Source organism: Puma concolor, chromosome B4 (genome assembly GCF_028749965.1).
Source record: "Puma concolor isolate L17-30 chromosome B4, mPumCon1.1.hap2, whole genome shotgun sequence".
Taxonomy (NCBI): Eukaryota; Metazoa; Chordata; class Mammalia; order Carnivora; family Felidae; genus Puma; species Puma concolor.
The window spans coordinates 45,530,279-45,545,200 of NC_141673.1; the positions used below are offsets into that span (position 1 = coordinate 45,530,279).

Below are 14,922 nucleotides of genomic sequence, written 5' to 3' on the forward strand. Positions count from 1 at the left end.
TACTTTTCTTTTCTTTTCTTTCCTTCGTCTTTCTAGGTACCCGATTCCCTCAAAGAACATCACAGAATAACCACAAAACCTAAAGATACCCTTTTCTCTCAGTTAACGCTTGTTGTAGGTAGCTCTATTGTTCTTGTTTACCCGCACTATCAACAGATCTGCAGATTATTCCCGGTCTAGATGCCGGATTAGTATGCAAGAAAATTCTGCCATGCCTTTCACCAGGGAAAACTACTGAATACATTAGAGCTCAATATGCATATGCATGACTGATATGTGCCAGTATGCTCATGTGAACATAAAGGTATCTCCTAATTATATGAGAACCCTCCAGTACTTTTCCACACTTGGAAAAATTTCTGAGACACCCAGATTATGAGTGACATCCAAATTATGAGTTGTGTTTACAGCTGTCAGACGGAATATCTGAAATAGTAACATATTTAATAGTAAGAATAAAAAAGTATTTTTGAATACGTATAACTAATTCTCCGATGCCCTGGTTGTTGAATGGTCAGCTCAGGACTCTAGAATACGAACAAAACCATGCTGCCTGCTGTTAAGGATGCCTACTCTGAGAGTTCTTGGCCTCAAAGAAGCAACTGCCTGTCTAACCTGATGCCATAAATACCCTCTGGGACTCAAAAGCAGTGGTTTTCACATTGTTGTATGTGTTGGAATTAAAGGCAGTGCTTCATAGAAATGTAGTTTTCTAGGCAGTCTGGGGAACATGCAATTTTTAATAAAACATTTCAGGTGATTCTGATGCAGGTGGCTTTTCAGAGCATGCTCAAAGGAGTGCTGTACTTGAATATGCAAAAGATTTGCAGCAAGCAGCAGAAGGGCTAACTCAAACTCAAGAAAGGAGAAACACTAAGATAAAACTATCTCAGTTCAAGAATCCCAGATCAGAGGAATATTTAGGCCTTTATGTCAAAACTATGCCTTACAAATAACTATTCAAGGGAAGTTGGTGACTCAAATGGACATTTTGGAGGGACCTCTGCCTAAGTAAATTATTTGTGACAAGGCAAGTATTTATAATTCTTAGGAAGGTCAGAAAGCCTACAGCAAATTCTTATGAAATCTCAGGCTTCGGTTTCAAAATTCTTAGAGAAATAGAAGAATCACAATTGGTGTTAAATATGACAATGCTACTAACTATGGTGAGAATTATAAAAATTATTTTTTTTTTAATTTTTTTTCAACGTTTTTTATTTATTTTTGGGACAGAGAGAGACAGAGCATGAACGGGGGAGGGGCAGAGAGAGAGGGAGACACAGAATCGGAAACAGGCTCCAGGCTCCGAGCCATCAGCCCAGAGCCTGACGCGGGGCTCGAACTCACGGACCGCGAGATCGTGACCTGGCTGAAGTCAGACGCTTAACCGACTGCGCCACCCAGGCGCCCCAATATAAAAATTATTTTTAATGTGTGAGATGCTAAAGATCATAAGTATATACACTTATTCAAACAAATTCGTACTTGCATTTGGCAATTTAGACTCTTTATTCTTTAAAACAGTGGCAAATCCATATAACCTACAAATATCACCCATAGTTTTGTGACTCACGAGTACAGCCTGCTTGCCATGAAAATGGAGCAAACCTGAAGAATGATGTCAAAATTTCTCTTATGCTCTACTCAACAATCTCAGACATTAGGCACTAATATTAAAACATTTTTGCCTATGTTTCACCTATGGAGGTGAAACAAAAATTTGGTGGTGAAAGGTTGCAAGTCTGCCTTTGATTTAACACAGTACAATTGAAAAGTTTCCAAGAAAGTTTGCCTCCTCAAGAGTCACAAGCTTGCCCTTTAATCTTCAGAAGGTTGATACTTCTCAGAAGTACCTCATATGATAGCTCCCCCTAAGTCCTTATCCTAAGGACAACATCTGTGACTCCACCTTCAACTGATTTCTAAATATAGCTCAACAGAATGTGTTACCTTACTTTTAACCTTGAGCAAACCAGGGTGTGCCTGTAGGAACAATCTACCTTGAAAATTCAGGAATATACTTCAGGCATTTACTGGGTTATCATCAGAACAAAGCTGAAGATTCTGAGCTCATTATAGTAAAATGTTCTGAAAATGCTCTCAAAGTATTTTTAACATTTATCTGTGGCAAAGCATTGCATAAATGATGACTAATTTAGAGGTCTTCTGGATATGAATTTTAAAATAATTGCATGCAGAAAGGTGTAAAATGTGAAGGGTCCAAGGTGATTTTGTGTGTGTGTGTGTGTATCTCAAGAGGAGCATTAGCTGATGATGACAAATAGATAATTAGAATCCTCAGCCTCGGAGATGTGAAGGATTTTGTGATTTTGCAGGCATGGCCACGAAGCTCTTAAACAGACTCATTTTGAGTCACTACTCATAGTGTGGAAAGATCTGCACTGGTTAGAAAGGCTGAGAAGATAACTATAAGCTAATTTTAAACGCTTTTGGTCAATGGCAGAAGATTGGAAGCATAAAGCCAACAATAAATCTTATTTTGCAATAAACAATTTTATCACTTTCAGAATTTCATAAATATTTAATTGGAATCCTCTTGCACACACATTCTGGTGGCTTAACAGAAGATAAATAAGAATATAATCATACATGGAGACTTCTCCCAAATGAGCCTAATACAAACAACTAAAGAATCATCCTTCTCTCCTTGCTCAGTGAGTATAATATAAAATACACTTTAATCAGTATTCTATTATTATTAATAACTCTCATGATTCCATGATAAAACACAAGAAAGAAAAATGTTTATGCTGAGATTTTACAGTACTTTAAAAAAGGGAAAGGGTAGGGATGGAATAAAGAATTCCAAAACTAAACATTCTTCATAAAATCAGAATTTATAAAGCAGAAGACAGTATTGGAAGGACCCAGGATCCTTAACCAGGTTTTGCACAGCAATGTTCAGCAGAAGCGAGGTCGTCCTGTTATCTCTCTAACACAGTGGGGAATTAGGACGAAAAGTCCAGCCTGCCACCTATTTCTCACAAAGGACGTCTAAGTCTTTCCTTCTCAATTTCATCTAAGAAAGACCAGCATGTTATCTTTAAACAACTAGCCATCAAAGTGTGAAAAGCTGCTCTTCATCTAGTCCAATCAGGATGGAGTTGCTTTTCAGGCATATCATGCTACTATTTTCTGTGTTGAGTGAAGAAATGATCAATGGTGTTTTGCAAGAGTAACTGTAAACAAGGTAGAGGAGGGCCATCCAGAAGACATAGAAGAATTTCTAATAAGAGCCATGATGAAAGAAGTTCCATGAGGAGCAGATTACAACCATTCAGTTTGCAAACATTGCTTAGGTGATTTTAACCATGTTGTTACAAGTCCTGGAACTAGGGCTCAGAAATAAAAACAACATGTAAGAGTAGGTTTGGGATGTTCTCATAATTTGCTTCTTCGTGAGCCATTATATTTTCACTGGCTCATGTACTGAATTTCCAGTTTTCCTAACATGTCTCAGATTTATAAATTCTGAAACAAGTGGATAGAAATGTATGCATTAATTTTTTTAACTTATATATGCATCAAACACGTATTAAGCACTACACATGACTGCTCACCAATACTTAGAGCACTTCTAAGTGTGACATTCATCATCTCCAGATACAGGCCCTTATATTTGCTATTAATATAACACTAATACTTTAAAAGAAATGACTGCTATCTTATTCCTTAACAAGGTTTGCAAACTAAGTTGTAATAATGTGCCCTTGTTAAGGCTCTTTAAGTGATTGGATCCTTCATCAAATAGCCTATAGTAGAAAATTTTAAAATATGCTATGCAGCCCCCAAAAAAGTTGTAATATTAATAACGCAATAAACTGGCATGGGTTCTACATGATTGAATTTCCCCAGGAAACTGGTCACTAAATAAATAAATCGGTGCAGTAACTGTCCAGGGCAAAGTTGATGATGATGATGATGATGATGATGATGATGATGATGGCAATTTATTTCTGGAACTCTTCTGAATATGAACAAATTTTCCAAACAATTTCCATGTATTTTGAATAGTTTCAAACAAAATACCACGTGAGTCCATAATCCAGTGGTACACCCTTTTAATTTAAAATTGTACTGGGGCGCCTGGGTGGCTCAGTCGGTTAAGCGTCCGACTTCGGCTCAGGTCATGATCTCGCGGTATGTGAGTTCGAGCCCCGCGTCGGGCTCTGTGCTGACTGCTCAGAGCCTGGAGCCTGTTTCAGATTCTGTGTCTCCCTCTCTCTCTGACCCTCCCCCGTTCATGCTCTGTCTCTCTCTGTCTCAAAAATAAATAAATGTTAAAAAAAAAATTAAAAAATTAAAATTGTACTGAGAGCATATTAACAGCTTTAAATATTCAAATCCAGTGGTCATTATACTTCGCGTTGCAAATCTTCTAAATTTTCCGTTTCTATCACATATTACACTAATAAATGTCTTCAGTAAGAGTTCTACCTTATCTGGCTGCCAGTTCCATTCTGCCTCTATCTCTGCTTTACTCAGGCTGCAGCACAGGTCATGACTGTTGTAACAGTTCTTCTGCAGAAATCCGCCCTCCAGTCCACATTCTTCCTACTCTCATTGCCTACTTTTAAACCTTTCATGGATTTTCATAGTGAACTCAGTCTTCTAATGTTATTTCCCATATGATGTCCTCCATAATCTTCCTCAGCCTCATTAATTCTTTACCTCCCAACGCTTTCATAATATTTTATTCATAGCACTTATGTACTGAATATGATTAATTATCTACTGTGTATCATCACTGCTAGACTGTGAATTCACTGAAAATGAGAAATGCATATTGTTCATTTTGTGTCACCCAATCTAACAATGCTTTATCAAAACCAAAACCAAAAACAAACAAAAATCTAGGCATTTTAGTCACTAATTTCAAAGTTCAAGCTATAACACAATGACATTTGCGAGGCAATTCATTGATTCCTTATACACAAGCGATAAAAATCAGAATATGTATGTGCAGAAGCAGCACCATTTTCTATAGAAGCGCATGCCATAAAAAAAATTAAAAAACAACAAACAAACAAACAAACAAAAACCAAGGAAATCGGAGCACCCGGGTGGCTGAGTCAGTTAAGCAACCAGCTCTTGGTTTTGATTGAGTTCACGATCTCATGATTTTTTAGTTCAAGCCCTGCCTCGGGCTCTGGGCTGACAGTGCAGAGCCTGCTTGGGATTCTCTCTGTCCCTCTCTTTCTGCCCCTCCCCTGCTCTCTTTCTGTCTCTCAAAAATAAATAAATAAAAACTTTAAAAAATTTTAAAACAACAAAAATGAGGAAATAATATGACATTACCAGAATTTATGTACATGAAATCATAAAGCTTGACTTAGGGACCTGAATAAATGGGGAGAAGTAACATGTCTTAATACTGAAAACTTACATTTGGAATGATGTTAATTCTTTAGAAATTAATTTGTAAATCCCATGCATATCAAGTCATAACTACAGCAGGATTTTTAAATGGGCTTTGTCAGACCGATTCCAAAATTTATACCGAAGAGAAAATATGTAAAATTTTGAACAAGAATGAGAGAAAACTTTTTCAAGCACAACATACTATAAAGGTAAGTAAACTCTTTAGAACAATATGGTATGAGCTCATAAAGGAACAAAAAACCAATTAAACAGAACTGAATTAATTCCCTAAAATATGACCATTTGCATTAAGATAAAACATATCAACTCAAATGTATGAATAAGGGAGCCTTTTAAAATAATATGGAAATAATTGGTTAAAAATGTTTTAAAGTAAAGAAAATTAGACCTCTACTCCATTCTATACCCAAAAATTAAGTAGATGAGGAAGGGTTGAGTAGTTAGATGTAAAAAAAAAAAAAAATAGTGTTTAAAAAGTACAATATTTTCATAATATTCAGAGAAGTCCTTCTAAGTGAGACAGGACCAGAGAACTAGGAAGTTATAAAAGGAATGACAAGACATACAAATTAAAAGTCTTTGAATGATGAAATACATCACAAAGTAAAAAAGAAAATTGACATAGTATTAAGAGAAAATACTATAAAAACGTACACTACAAAAAGGATTAATATCCTAATACATCTAAAATAAATAGGAAAACATAGAAGGAATTCACAGAAGAAAAAAAAAATGCAAGTACCAAATGTGTATGAAAAGGCGGACAAGTTAATTTAACTAGTACTGTAGCAACTCAATTTGCTACCAGCTTGTCAAAAATTTTACAGATGTTTATTATTCATTATGGAAAATTTGAGGGGACGGGATCCTCTCATACATGGTGGATGGAGGGTTAAAATGGTAAAGCTTTTGGAATACATTTTGTAGTATTTATCAAAGCTTTTAAATTTTTTGAACCAAAAATTTCACTTGTAGGTATCTATCCTATAAAAATGCACAGATGCACACAACAGAAGACTGTTCAAGGATACTCATGGCAGTCTTGATTTTAATACTGGAAAAAATGGAACCAATGCAATAAAGTTCCCAGACTTATTCCTATAAATGAGTCAGAGAATGGAATGCATTTCTTTCTGTTCACATAAAAAAAAAATCAAACTGTATGAATATGCAAAGAAAAAATGGCTGGGCTGATACACACCAAATATTAATAATTTTATCTGTGAGGAGGGTAAACATGATGGGAAGGTATGAAACAGAGTAAAAGAAAATTTTCACATTGCATCACTCTTTTGTTTTAATCTTGTACAGTTACAATGCATTCATGTGGTTTTTATAGATTTAAAAAACAACTATAAAAAGAGTGCCTAAGAATATGTTTACCTAATTGCACAAAATAATAGTAGGCATAAAAGCTTACAGTTTGAATAACTGACAATCAATTACCAATTCATGCAACAAATATATACCAGCATAGTCTTGTACTAGAGACAAAGTTGAGCAGTAGGAATATAAGGATAAGACAAAGCCCTATCTTCAAAGTTATGCCATAATCATCAGGGGCCCAGAAAGGGCTTGAACCACAATGTGACAACTTCTACAATACAGGTCCGCAGGATGTCACTTTCCCTTTGTTTTTTTTTTTTTTTTTTTAGTTAATAGCAATACTCCCAACAGATAATAGGGCACGAGAGTGGGAAGGAACTTCACATAATGGGCAGTCACTCTGACATGAGATCATGGGCTCTGCTGTGCCAGTGTTTGCTATTGACTCTCACCTCCACCCCTCACTTAAAAGCTGTGCAACCTTTAGCTAAGTGACTTAACTCCTCTTCACCTCGACATCTCAGCTATAATATGGCTATAATAACCTACATCCATTCCAAGGGTTTACTGAGAAGATTGAACAACGCCATTCATAAAAGCCTCCATATAGTACCTGGAACATATGTTTAGTAAATATTTGTCACTCTTCTGTTTGTTATCTTCAAAGAAGCCAAAGACAGCATGCTATGCTTAGAAAACTGAAAGAAGGTTGATACAGATTGGTAGCAAAACTATGAAAGTTTACAAGAAAACAGTGAAATAAGATAACCTTTAACTCCAAGTAAGTGCTGGGCATTTGCCTGTAGAAATCTGATTTTATATTTATTCACTTGCATATCAACAGGGAAATTATCTCATTATCAATAAAACAAATTTTAATATATATTCAATGGGAATTGAATATTTTCCTGGTGAATGTGTATAAATGATAATGAAATTATTTACTTCAAACATTTAAGACTTCCAAAATTGGAATTGAAAGCAATGTTCTATCTTAGTCAACAAGGAATTTAATTTTTGAAAAAAAAAATAATTAATCCACCCAAATCAAATAAAGAATTTCAATAAAAAATAATTTAATGCAGCTAAGTCAAAGATCCCTTCCTTTACATTTTCATCTGCCCTCCATCTTAAGGACATCATTACATATTTGCTTCCTCACCATCATTTCAAACCTGTAAGAATTCACATGAACCACCATTTCACACCCCATCAGTCTTTCTATATTGCTTGGATTTTTCATTATAATAAATACTATTACTGCTGATATTATATATATATATATATATATATATATATATATATATATATGCATGCATGCATTGGGCTCCACAGCCAGACTACACAGACAAAACCCTGGTCCTGTCAATTACTAGCTGTGTGACTTTAGGCAAGTTACTTAACCTCGCTGAGCCTCAGTTTCCTTACCTATAAAATGAGACTAATAATAATTAACAATTGATAATAATAATACATATCTACATATCTCACAAGGTTGTTGTGAGAATTAAACAAATTGCTGTATGTAGAACAGTGTCTGGAACCTTTTAAGTGTTTAATTAGCTGGTGGGATTAGTTCTCTTCTTGTTCCCAAACCCTTCCTTGTGGTGTTCGTAACATAATTCTGTTTCCTGCTTCTCTCTCAATGCAAGGTTACATTAAGTACTCTCTCTTATTGGTTTTCTGCCCTTTTTAAACTTTATGTTGGGGCACCTGGGTGGCTCAGTTGGTTAAGCATCCAACTCTTGATTTCGGCTCATGACATCAAGCCCCATGTCAGGCTCTGAGCTGACAGCGTGGAGCTTGCTTGGGATTCTCTCTCTCCCTCTCTCTCTCTCTCTCTCCCCATATCCAATTCAGGTGTGTGTGCTCAAACTCTCTCTCTCTCAAAATGAATAAATAAATGTCAAGAAAGAAAAGATTTAAACTTCTATGTCAAAATAATCTTTATGTCATACTCAATACTTTATTTGAAGTCTTCATATCTTACTGTAGAGTAAAAGCTACATCTCAATCCCTATCTCCACCCATTGCTATCTTGGTGGGCCTTCTTCTAGCACTATTATTTCTCATTTTTTGCCCAATAATATCAGATTATTAAAATTAAAACTGTACTTGGATGTGAAACAATTCAAATATTAAAAGGACTGAGTTTATTTTCCTATTTAATTTCAACATTGAGTATAGCTTGGGTTTATAATCAACATTATTTTAAGTAAATAAGCATTTAATGACTATTTGAAGGAATAACTCATTTTAACATTATAAATCTAATTATGACATTAATGTAAATATTACTATAACTAGTACAACTAAAGGCTTCTGCTAGAAGATTGATATACATTTTGTCCAGAACAGCTTTACTCTGTGGAATATTTATTTCTGTCTTATAGCACAAGCTTTCATAATGAATCACATTCAAAAAACATTAAAAAAAGATATATGAGTATATGTTAGGAAAAAAATTGCTGATGCTTGAAGGTATTTTCCATCAAAAATTAAATATGGCACAATGGTCATTTTGTAGAGTTCATTAATGAAATTGGGAAGGGATTATTAATCTCTAGTGTTAAATTGAACTTACAGTGAAAATTGATCAAGCTTCTCCTGACTCAGAAATACCCTATGGCTACTATTGATCAAAAGTTTGGGACCCTGAATATAATTCATATCCAAATACAAAAACGGGACATAGAAATTGTACTTAAAAGGTTTCTTATCAAAACCTATCGCATTTAGCTTACTAGAGGAAGTCTTATGAGCATTAATTTTATTGTGAAGATCCACTGGAAAACATACCTGGCTAGGCTGAAGGCATCGTCGATCAAACCTGCTCTGTTACTGACAGAGAGAACCTAGGAGGTAAACCAGAAAAGGAAAAAAAAAAAAAAGGAATCACTTAGAATTAAAACAGCAGGTGTTCACATATCAAAACAGATCTTTGATGAATAAATCCAGTTTACCTCATGGTTCCTGATTAATTGATCAATTAATAATCTCCAATTCCTTAAATCATAGTTGACTCTAAAATAGCCAGTTTGATTGATGTTCCCCAGCAACCAGCTTCCTTTGTCCAAAGTTATTCTGTGGTGCTCTGAAAACAGCATTTTGGGGGGTAAAAGAGATTTTAAAATTATGGGTTAAAATCATATGAAGCATATTTTCTAAATAGCAGATACTACATTACCAATAATTAAAAGAGAACACCATCATAAATACTTAATTGAAATCTACTCTTTAATCAATTAATCACTATATCTAGAATTTACTAGAAAACCTTTAGTTGGTTACTCATTATTACCTCAATTAATTGTTTTCTTATAATTAACATTTTTGTTCTTGATAAAACCCCATTACCTATACACAGTGTTCTTCTGAAGATAAATGTAACCAAGAAATCTGCCACTGTACTCATGTGGCTTCTAGGTAGATCGTATATAAATATGTGACTAGAATAAAAGAAAAGACTTTAGGTGCATATTCCACTTATTTTATTCAGTAAGAAAGTGATTAAAACAACAAGGCTCATTTATTTTAAAGTCACTATTGTTCCTTGACTTTTTTCTTGGGCTTTCTTGGAGGTACCAATAAATAAATAACAGACTTTCCAGTATCATCAATAATGTTGGGAAAAGGAACCTCATTTGATTAAGAATCTAATATTTCTATACATAATTAGAACAAAGATAATAAATTCTGTTTATTGGAATCACTTTGGAAAATGGTAACTTGTTTATATTCCCCAGCTAATTCAATTAAGGGAAGCCCATGAAAACAATCTTATAACTTAAATATTTAACTCCTTCAAATATGGTACAGATAGTGAACTCTGTTCACTTTGATGTCAGCTTCTATTGACTTCACAGAAGCATAGTTTACAATTCTAATCATTTTGTCGATGTCCTCAGGACTCATGTTTCATAGAAGTTACATAATGTATTAAGTTTACTTAAAATTTATAATTTGTACGTATACACACACACACACACACACACACACACACACACACCCCACACACACACACATAATGGTCTATCTAATTTCCACAGTGACTCCAAACCAGAAAATGCATCCCAGAAACCATTTGTGTCAGTTCTGAGTAAGATGCATAATTTCTGATTTTCACTTTGTTATCAAGGTTTTTACACGTCAGCCTACAAAACAGGTTTCCTTTTTCTTTCTTTTTTTTTTAAACACTGAATTTATATTCTCTCTCAAGTAGAAGCCACAAAGGAAGAGGTTGTGACCCCAAAATTATTGGCTGAACGTTAATGATTATTAATTGCTCAGGTCTAGAATGGGGTGGGCTCATTAATCTAAAGCATGCTACGTTCTGCCAATTTTTATAAATGTAAAGTAAAACCAAATATGTATATTGAATAGAAAAATCTAATCTTTAATGTTTCAAATAGCACTTCAGCTTTCCTGCCACTTTTATAAATAGTATCTGTTGGAACAGATAAAGAAATGAGTCTCAGACAGGTTAATCGAATTGTCCAAGAAAACTGGAAATGGTCCATCTCAGGTCTTCTGACTTTGGTGTCCTTTTTACTACATCATATTCTATTGATACAAGATGGTATAACACTTTTACTGTAATATGATATATACTTTTCACATTCTTATATTGATTTGAAAAGTAGGGACATAGCATTGGAAACAAGAATTAGAACAGGAGCAGGGCAGTTAGATTTTTGTTCCAGTTCTCCTAGACATAAATGTTTGAGCTCAGGCCATGAAAATAACCTAAGCGCTAAGTAATAGAATTTAAGGTGCCTTCCAATTCTGTGGCTCAATGCAAAAAGGAACTATTTTCCTTAATTTGAAATTTTACCCAGCTTAATCTATGCTATTTTTTTAAAAAATTAATCTATCAGCTATTTCTCTAAAATATTAATAGTTCCCCAACCATCTGATACTTTGTTTTTGCATTTTTTCAAAACTTTAATATGCTTATCCACACAATTCCTATGAAGCTTCAGAATGTCACCCCACTTTACAGATATAAAAATAAAAACAAATAATTAACAAAAGATATGGCCTAACCTTATGAAGAGAGATTTCAATTAATCATGTCAGAATTCAGTGAAAAAAATTAGATTGAAATACTGAGGATATTGTTTCTCTTAAGTAATCATAACTCTGTCTTCAAGAATACTAGGATTATATAACAACACATATTTAAATTGTGATTAAATTCATGGGTTAAGAGCAAATTTGATCATTAACATCTAAAAAGTCATTACTTTTTGAAGAAATTACAATGTTAAAGAAACAAGTTTAAAAAATAATCAAATTTAATACATGAATACATAATTCAGGTTTTTACAATTCTGAAACAGTTATGGATTCCTATGATATGAAATCTGTTTTATAAAGTTATCTCTTGTTCACATTTTGGATTGGAATTTAATCTCATGTGATACGCTTGGCTCTAAATGGGTAATGGGTATTAGGAGGGCACATGTTTTGATAAGCACTGGGTATTGTATATAACTCATGAATCACTAAATTCTACTCCTGAAACTAATATTACACTATATGTTAACTAATTTGAATTTAAATAAAAACTTGCAACTACAAAAAATTAAAAAATTTTAAAAATAAACTTATTGAATAAGTTATAAGTAAATAAACTTATTGAATAAACAACTTATAGGGAGAAGAGAGACAAATTAAAATAGGAAAACAATCCCTACACCTTCTATGTCATCTGATAAGAATAAAAAAGGCGGCATCTATTGTTTTTATGTATGTTATTATTAAATTGATAACTACAACCTGAAGGTTATTACTGTTCATGAATATTTTTATGCCTTTCTTATAAATGAAATCTTTGGAGAAATGATTCCCTGAAAGATTTTGTAATAGATTTTTAAATGTCTTTTTCATTCTAGTTAATTATATCTTTAAAATGTTCTTCAAATTAACTAATGGCAAGCAATGAATTTTAAAGAGATCTTTCCCAATGGCCTAATGAGGTGTGTATGGTATGTGATGAGTACCAAAATAAAAAGTATGGAAATTATATTTGAATGTTAGTAATAACAATCTAGAATTATATTTAGAATGTATCCAAAATGGCACAAAATTTAGATTATATCAAGGTACAGAGTAGTTGAAATTTTATAGTATTCTGTTTTTATATTCTATACTTTCAGAATGAAAAGAGGAAGATTAAGCTTTTCTACTCAGTTTTGGCTGGTTACAGAAAAATCAGAATTTAAATCTAAGAAAAAGTCAGCCAAAGTAACAAGGGTATTAGTGTAAAACAAACTCAGGTATAGCAAAACATACTGTCTTTTTCACTGGACTTGTGTGAGAATCGAATTAGAAAATACTCTGTAGAACCTATAAAGAACCAGTGTGTGTGAACACAAAGGCAACGTGTTGAGGATTTGGCACATCAGCTAAGCAACCTACGTGTTTCAAAATCCTGTGTGTGTGTGTGTGTGTGTGTGTGTGTGTGTGTGTGTGTGGTTTAGAGGCAATAATTTAGAAAAGAAAACGAAGGTCCTAAGACAATTTGGGCAAATTATTTCTCAAGCCTTAACTTCCTCATTTATAAAACGGGGATAAAAATAACTCATTCTAAAGGCTTGCGAATCTTATACAAACCAATGATTAAGGCAAACGCTACATCATTATACTATCTTTAACATTTACTTGTAATTTCAGAATCAATTTCCCTTTTATTTTGAATCTTTTCTAACATTTGGCATTAAATTTATTTCCTTCCATTACATATTAATTGTCAATCAATATCCAAGGTGCTACATTTATAAATGTCTATATTCTCAGTATATCAACATTAAAGTCAAAAGATATAAATCCTTTACCTGCTTTCAATTATTTAAAAAATTGGTTTTAAAACTATTCTTAGGCTAAAATGAACTATGCCTTAACTTGGAATCAATTAGGTAATCATCTACAGGGTTTAAAAAATTGAGGTGTCAAGAATATATGATGTTTCAAATCAAATATATACATTAATTATTTACCAATGACTGTGCCTTAGTACCTCCTGAGATCAAATTTATGTTACTGACAATGAAAAATATTAAAACATTGATCTTATTGTTATAATTAAAAGGTGGACTTTTAAGATGCATTTTGATAAGAATTGACCAAAATAGTTTTTTAATGTTTTTATGGAAAAACATTATTATTGATACTAGTTGACTATATTTTGAAAAACAAGAGAGAGAGAAGTCATAACATATAAAAGGACACAAGAGTTAACAATCTGCCCCCCCCCCCAATTTGTACATTGTGTCAGTTTTTATTTGTCATCAGAATAAAGGACTTTAAGACAAAACCAAATATAGTCAGAATGAGACTCAACAGGGAAAACAGAATGGTTGTTTTTCTTTTAGGTCCTGCTTGGAAGCTTCTTCCAGATTTATGTATTTATAAAGTTTTCAAGGAACATTTACTTGGAATGGGCATTCCCCACAAAGGTGTGAGCATTTCAGTTGGGACAATGTTTCATCACCCTGAAGATTCTGCTGTGATTTAATGAAAACTGACACATTATACTCTGTAGGTTGCATACTGTACAACTTTGGGGAGAGGAAGTGTGCCATCAATATGAGAGTCAATGTAAATATCATCTCCCAGAGTTATGCACTGCGCATTCTATATAGTGTGTGTAACAGCCATGTGGATTAATATAGGTGACATTTTAGGCAAATGTACACTTTGAAACATCATGTTATTATTATTCCTGATTAATAATGAAAGACTATAAGTGGAAACAACTTCTCAAATACACCTGTGGTTATTAGTCAAGAAAAGCTGTGACCCTATCCTGGGTACTCTGTATGAAACCAGAGGTTATCATGAATGACGGCATGCAAATAACTGGGGAGTTAGGGGAAATGGACCTTTGGGGAAGTATCCAAGAAGAATCAGACTTGCCCTGAATCCCAACACTGCCTAAAAGTTTTGGTCTGATCCTGACATTTGATCAGTATCTCTGCACTCTTCCAATTGTCCCATTTCCATTGGACCTTCCAATGAGAAATGTTTCACTTGGTTTCTGAAAACTGTTCTATTTCATGTCCCTAGCAATCCTATGTAGGGATGACTTTTTATTCTAACAGTTAAATTGTTAGGTTAATGACTCACTGTTTTCACTCATCATTTCATCACAAATTATTTAGATAGATAAAACAATCACATGAAAGTAAA

At 33.6% G+C, this 14,922-nt stretch overlaps 1 protein-coding gene across 1 annotated transcript in view; it reads right to left on the reverse strand.

Moving 5' to 3' along the window:
* Positions 1-14,922, reverse strand: part of TRHDE (thyrotropin releasing hormone degrading enzyme) — a 396,068-nt gene that overhangs the window by 75,449 nt on the left and 305,697 nt on the right. Inside the window, exons 11-12 of the mRNA XM_025926745.2 lie at positions 9,693-9,823; positions 9,529-9,584 (exon numbers count right to left, since the gene is read on the reverse strand). Of these exons, the coding sequence (XP_025782530.2) occupies positions 9,529-9,584; positions 9,693-9,823 (187 nt within the window). The remainder of the gene's footprint in view (positions 1-9,528; positions 9,585-9,692; positions 9,824-14,922) is intronic.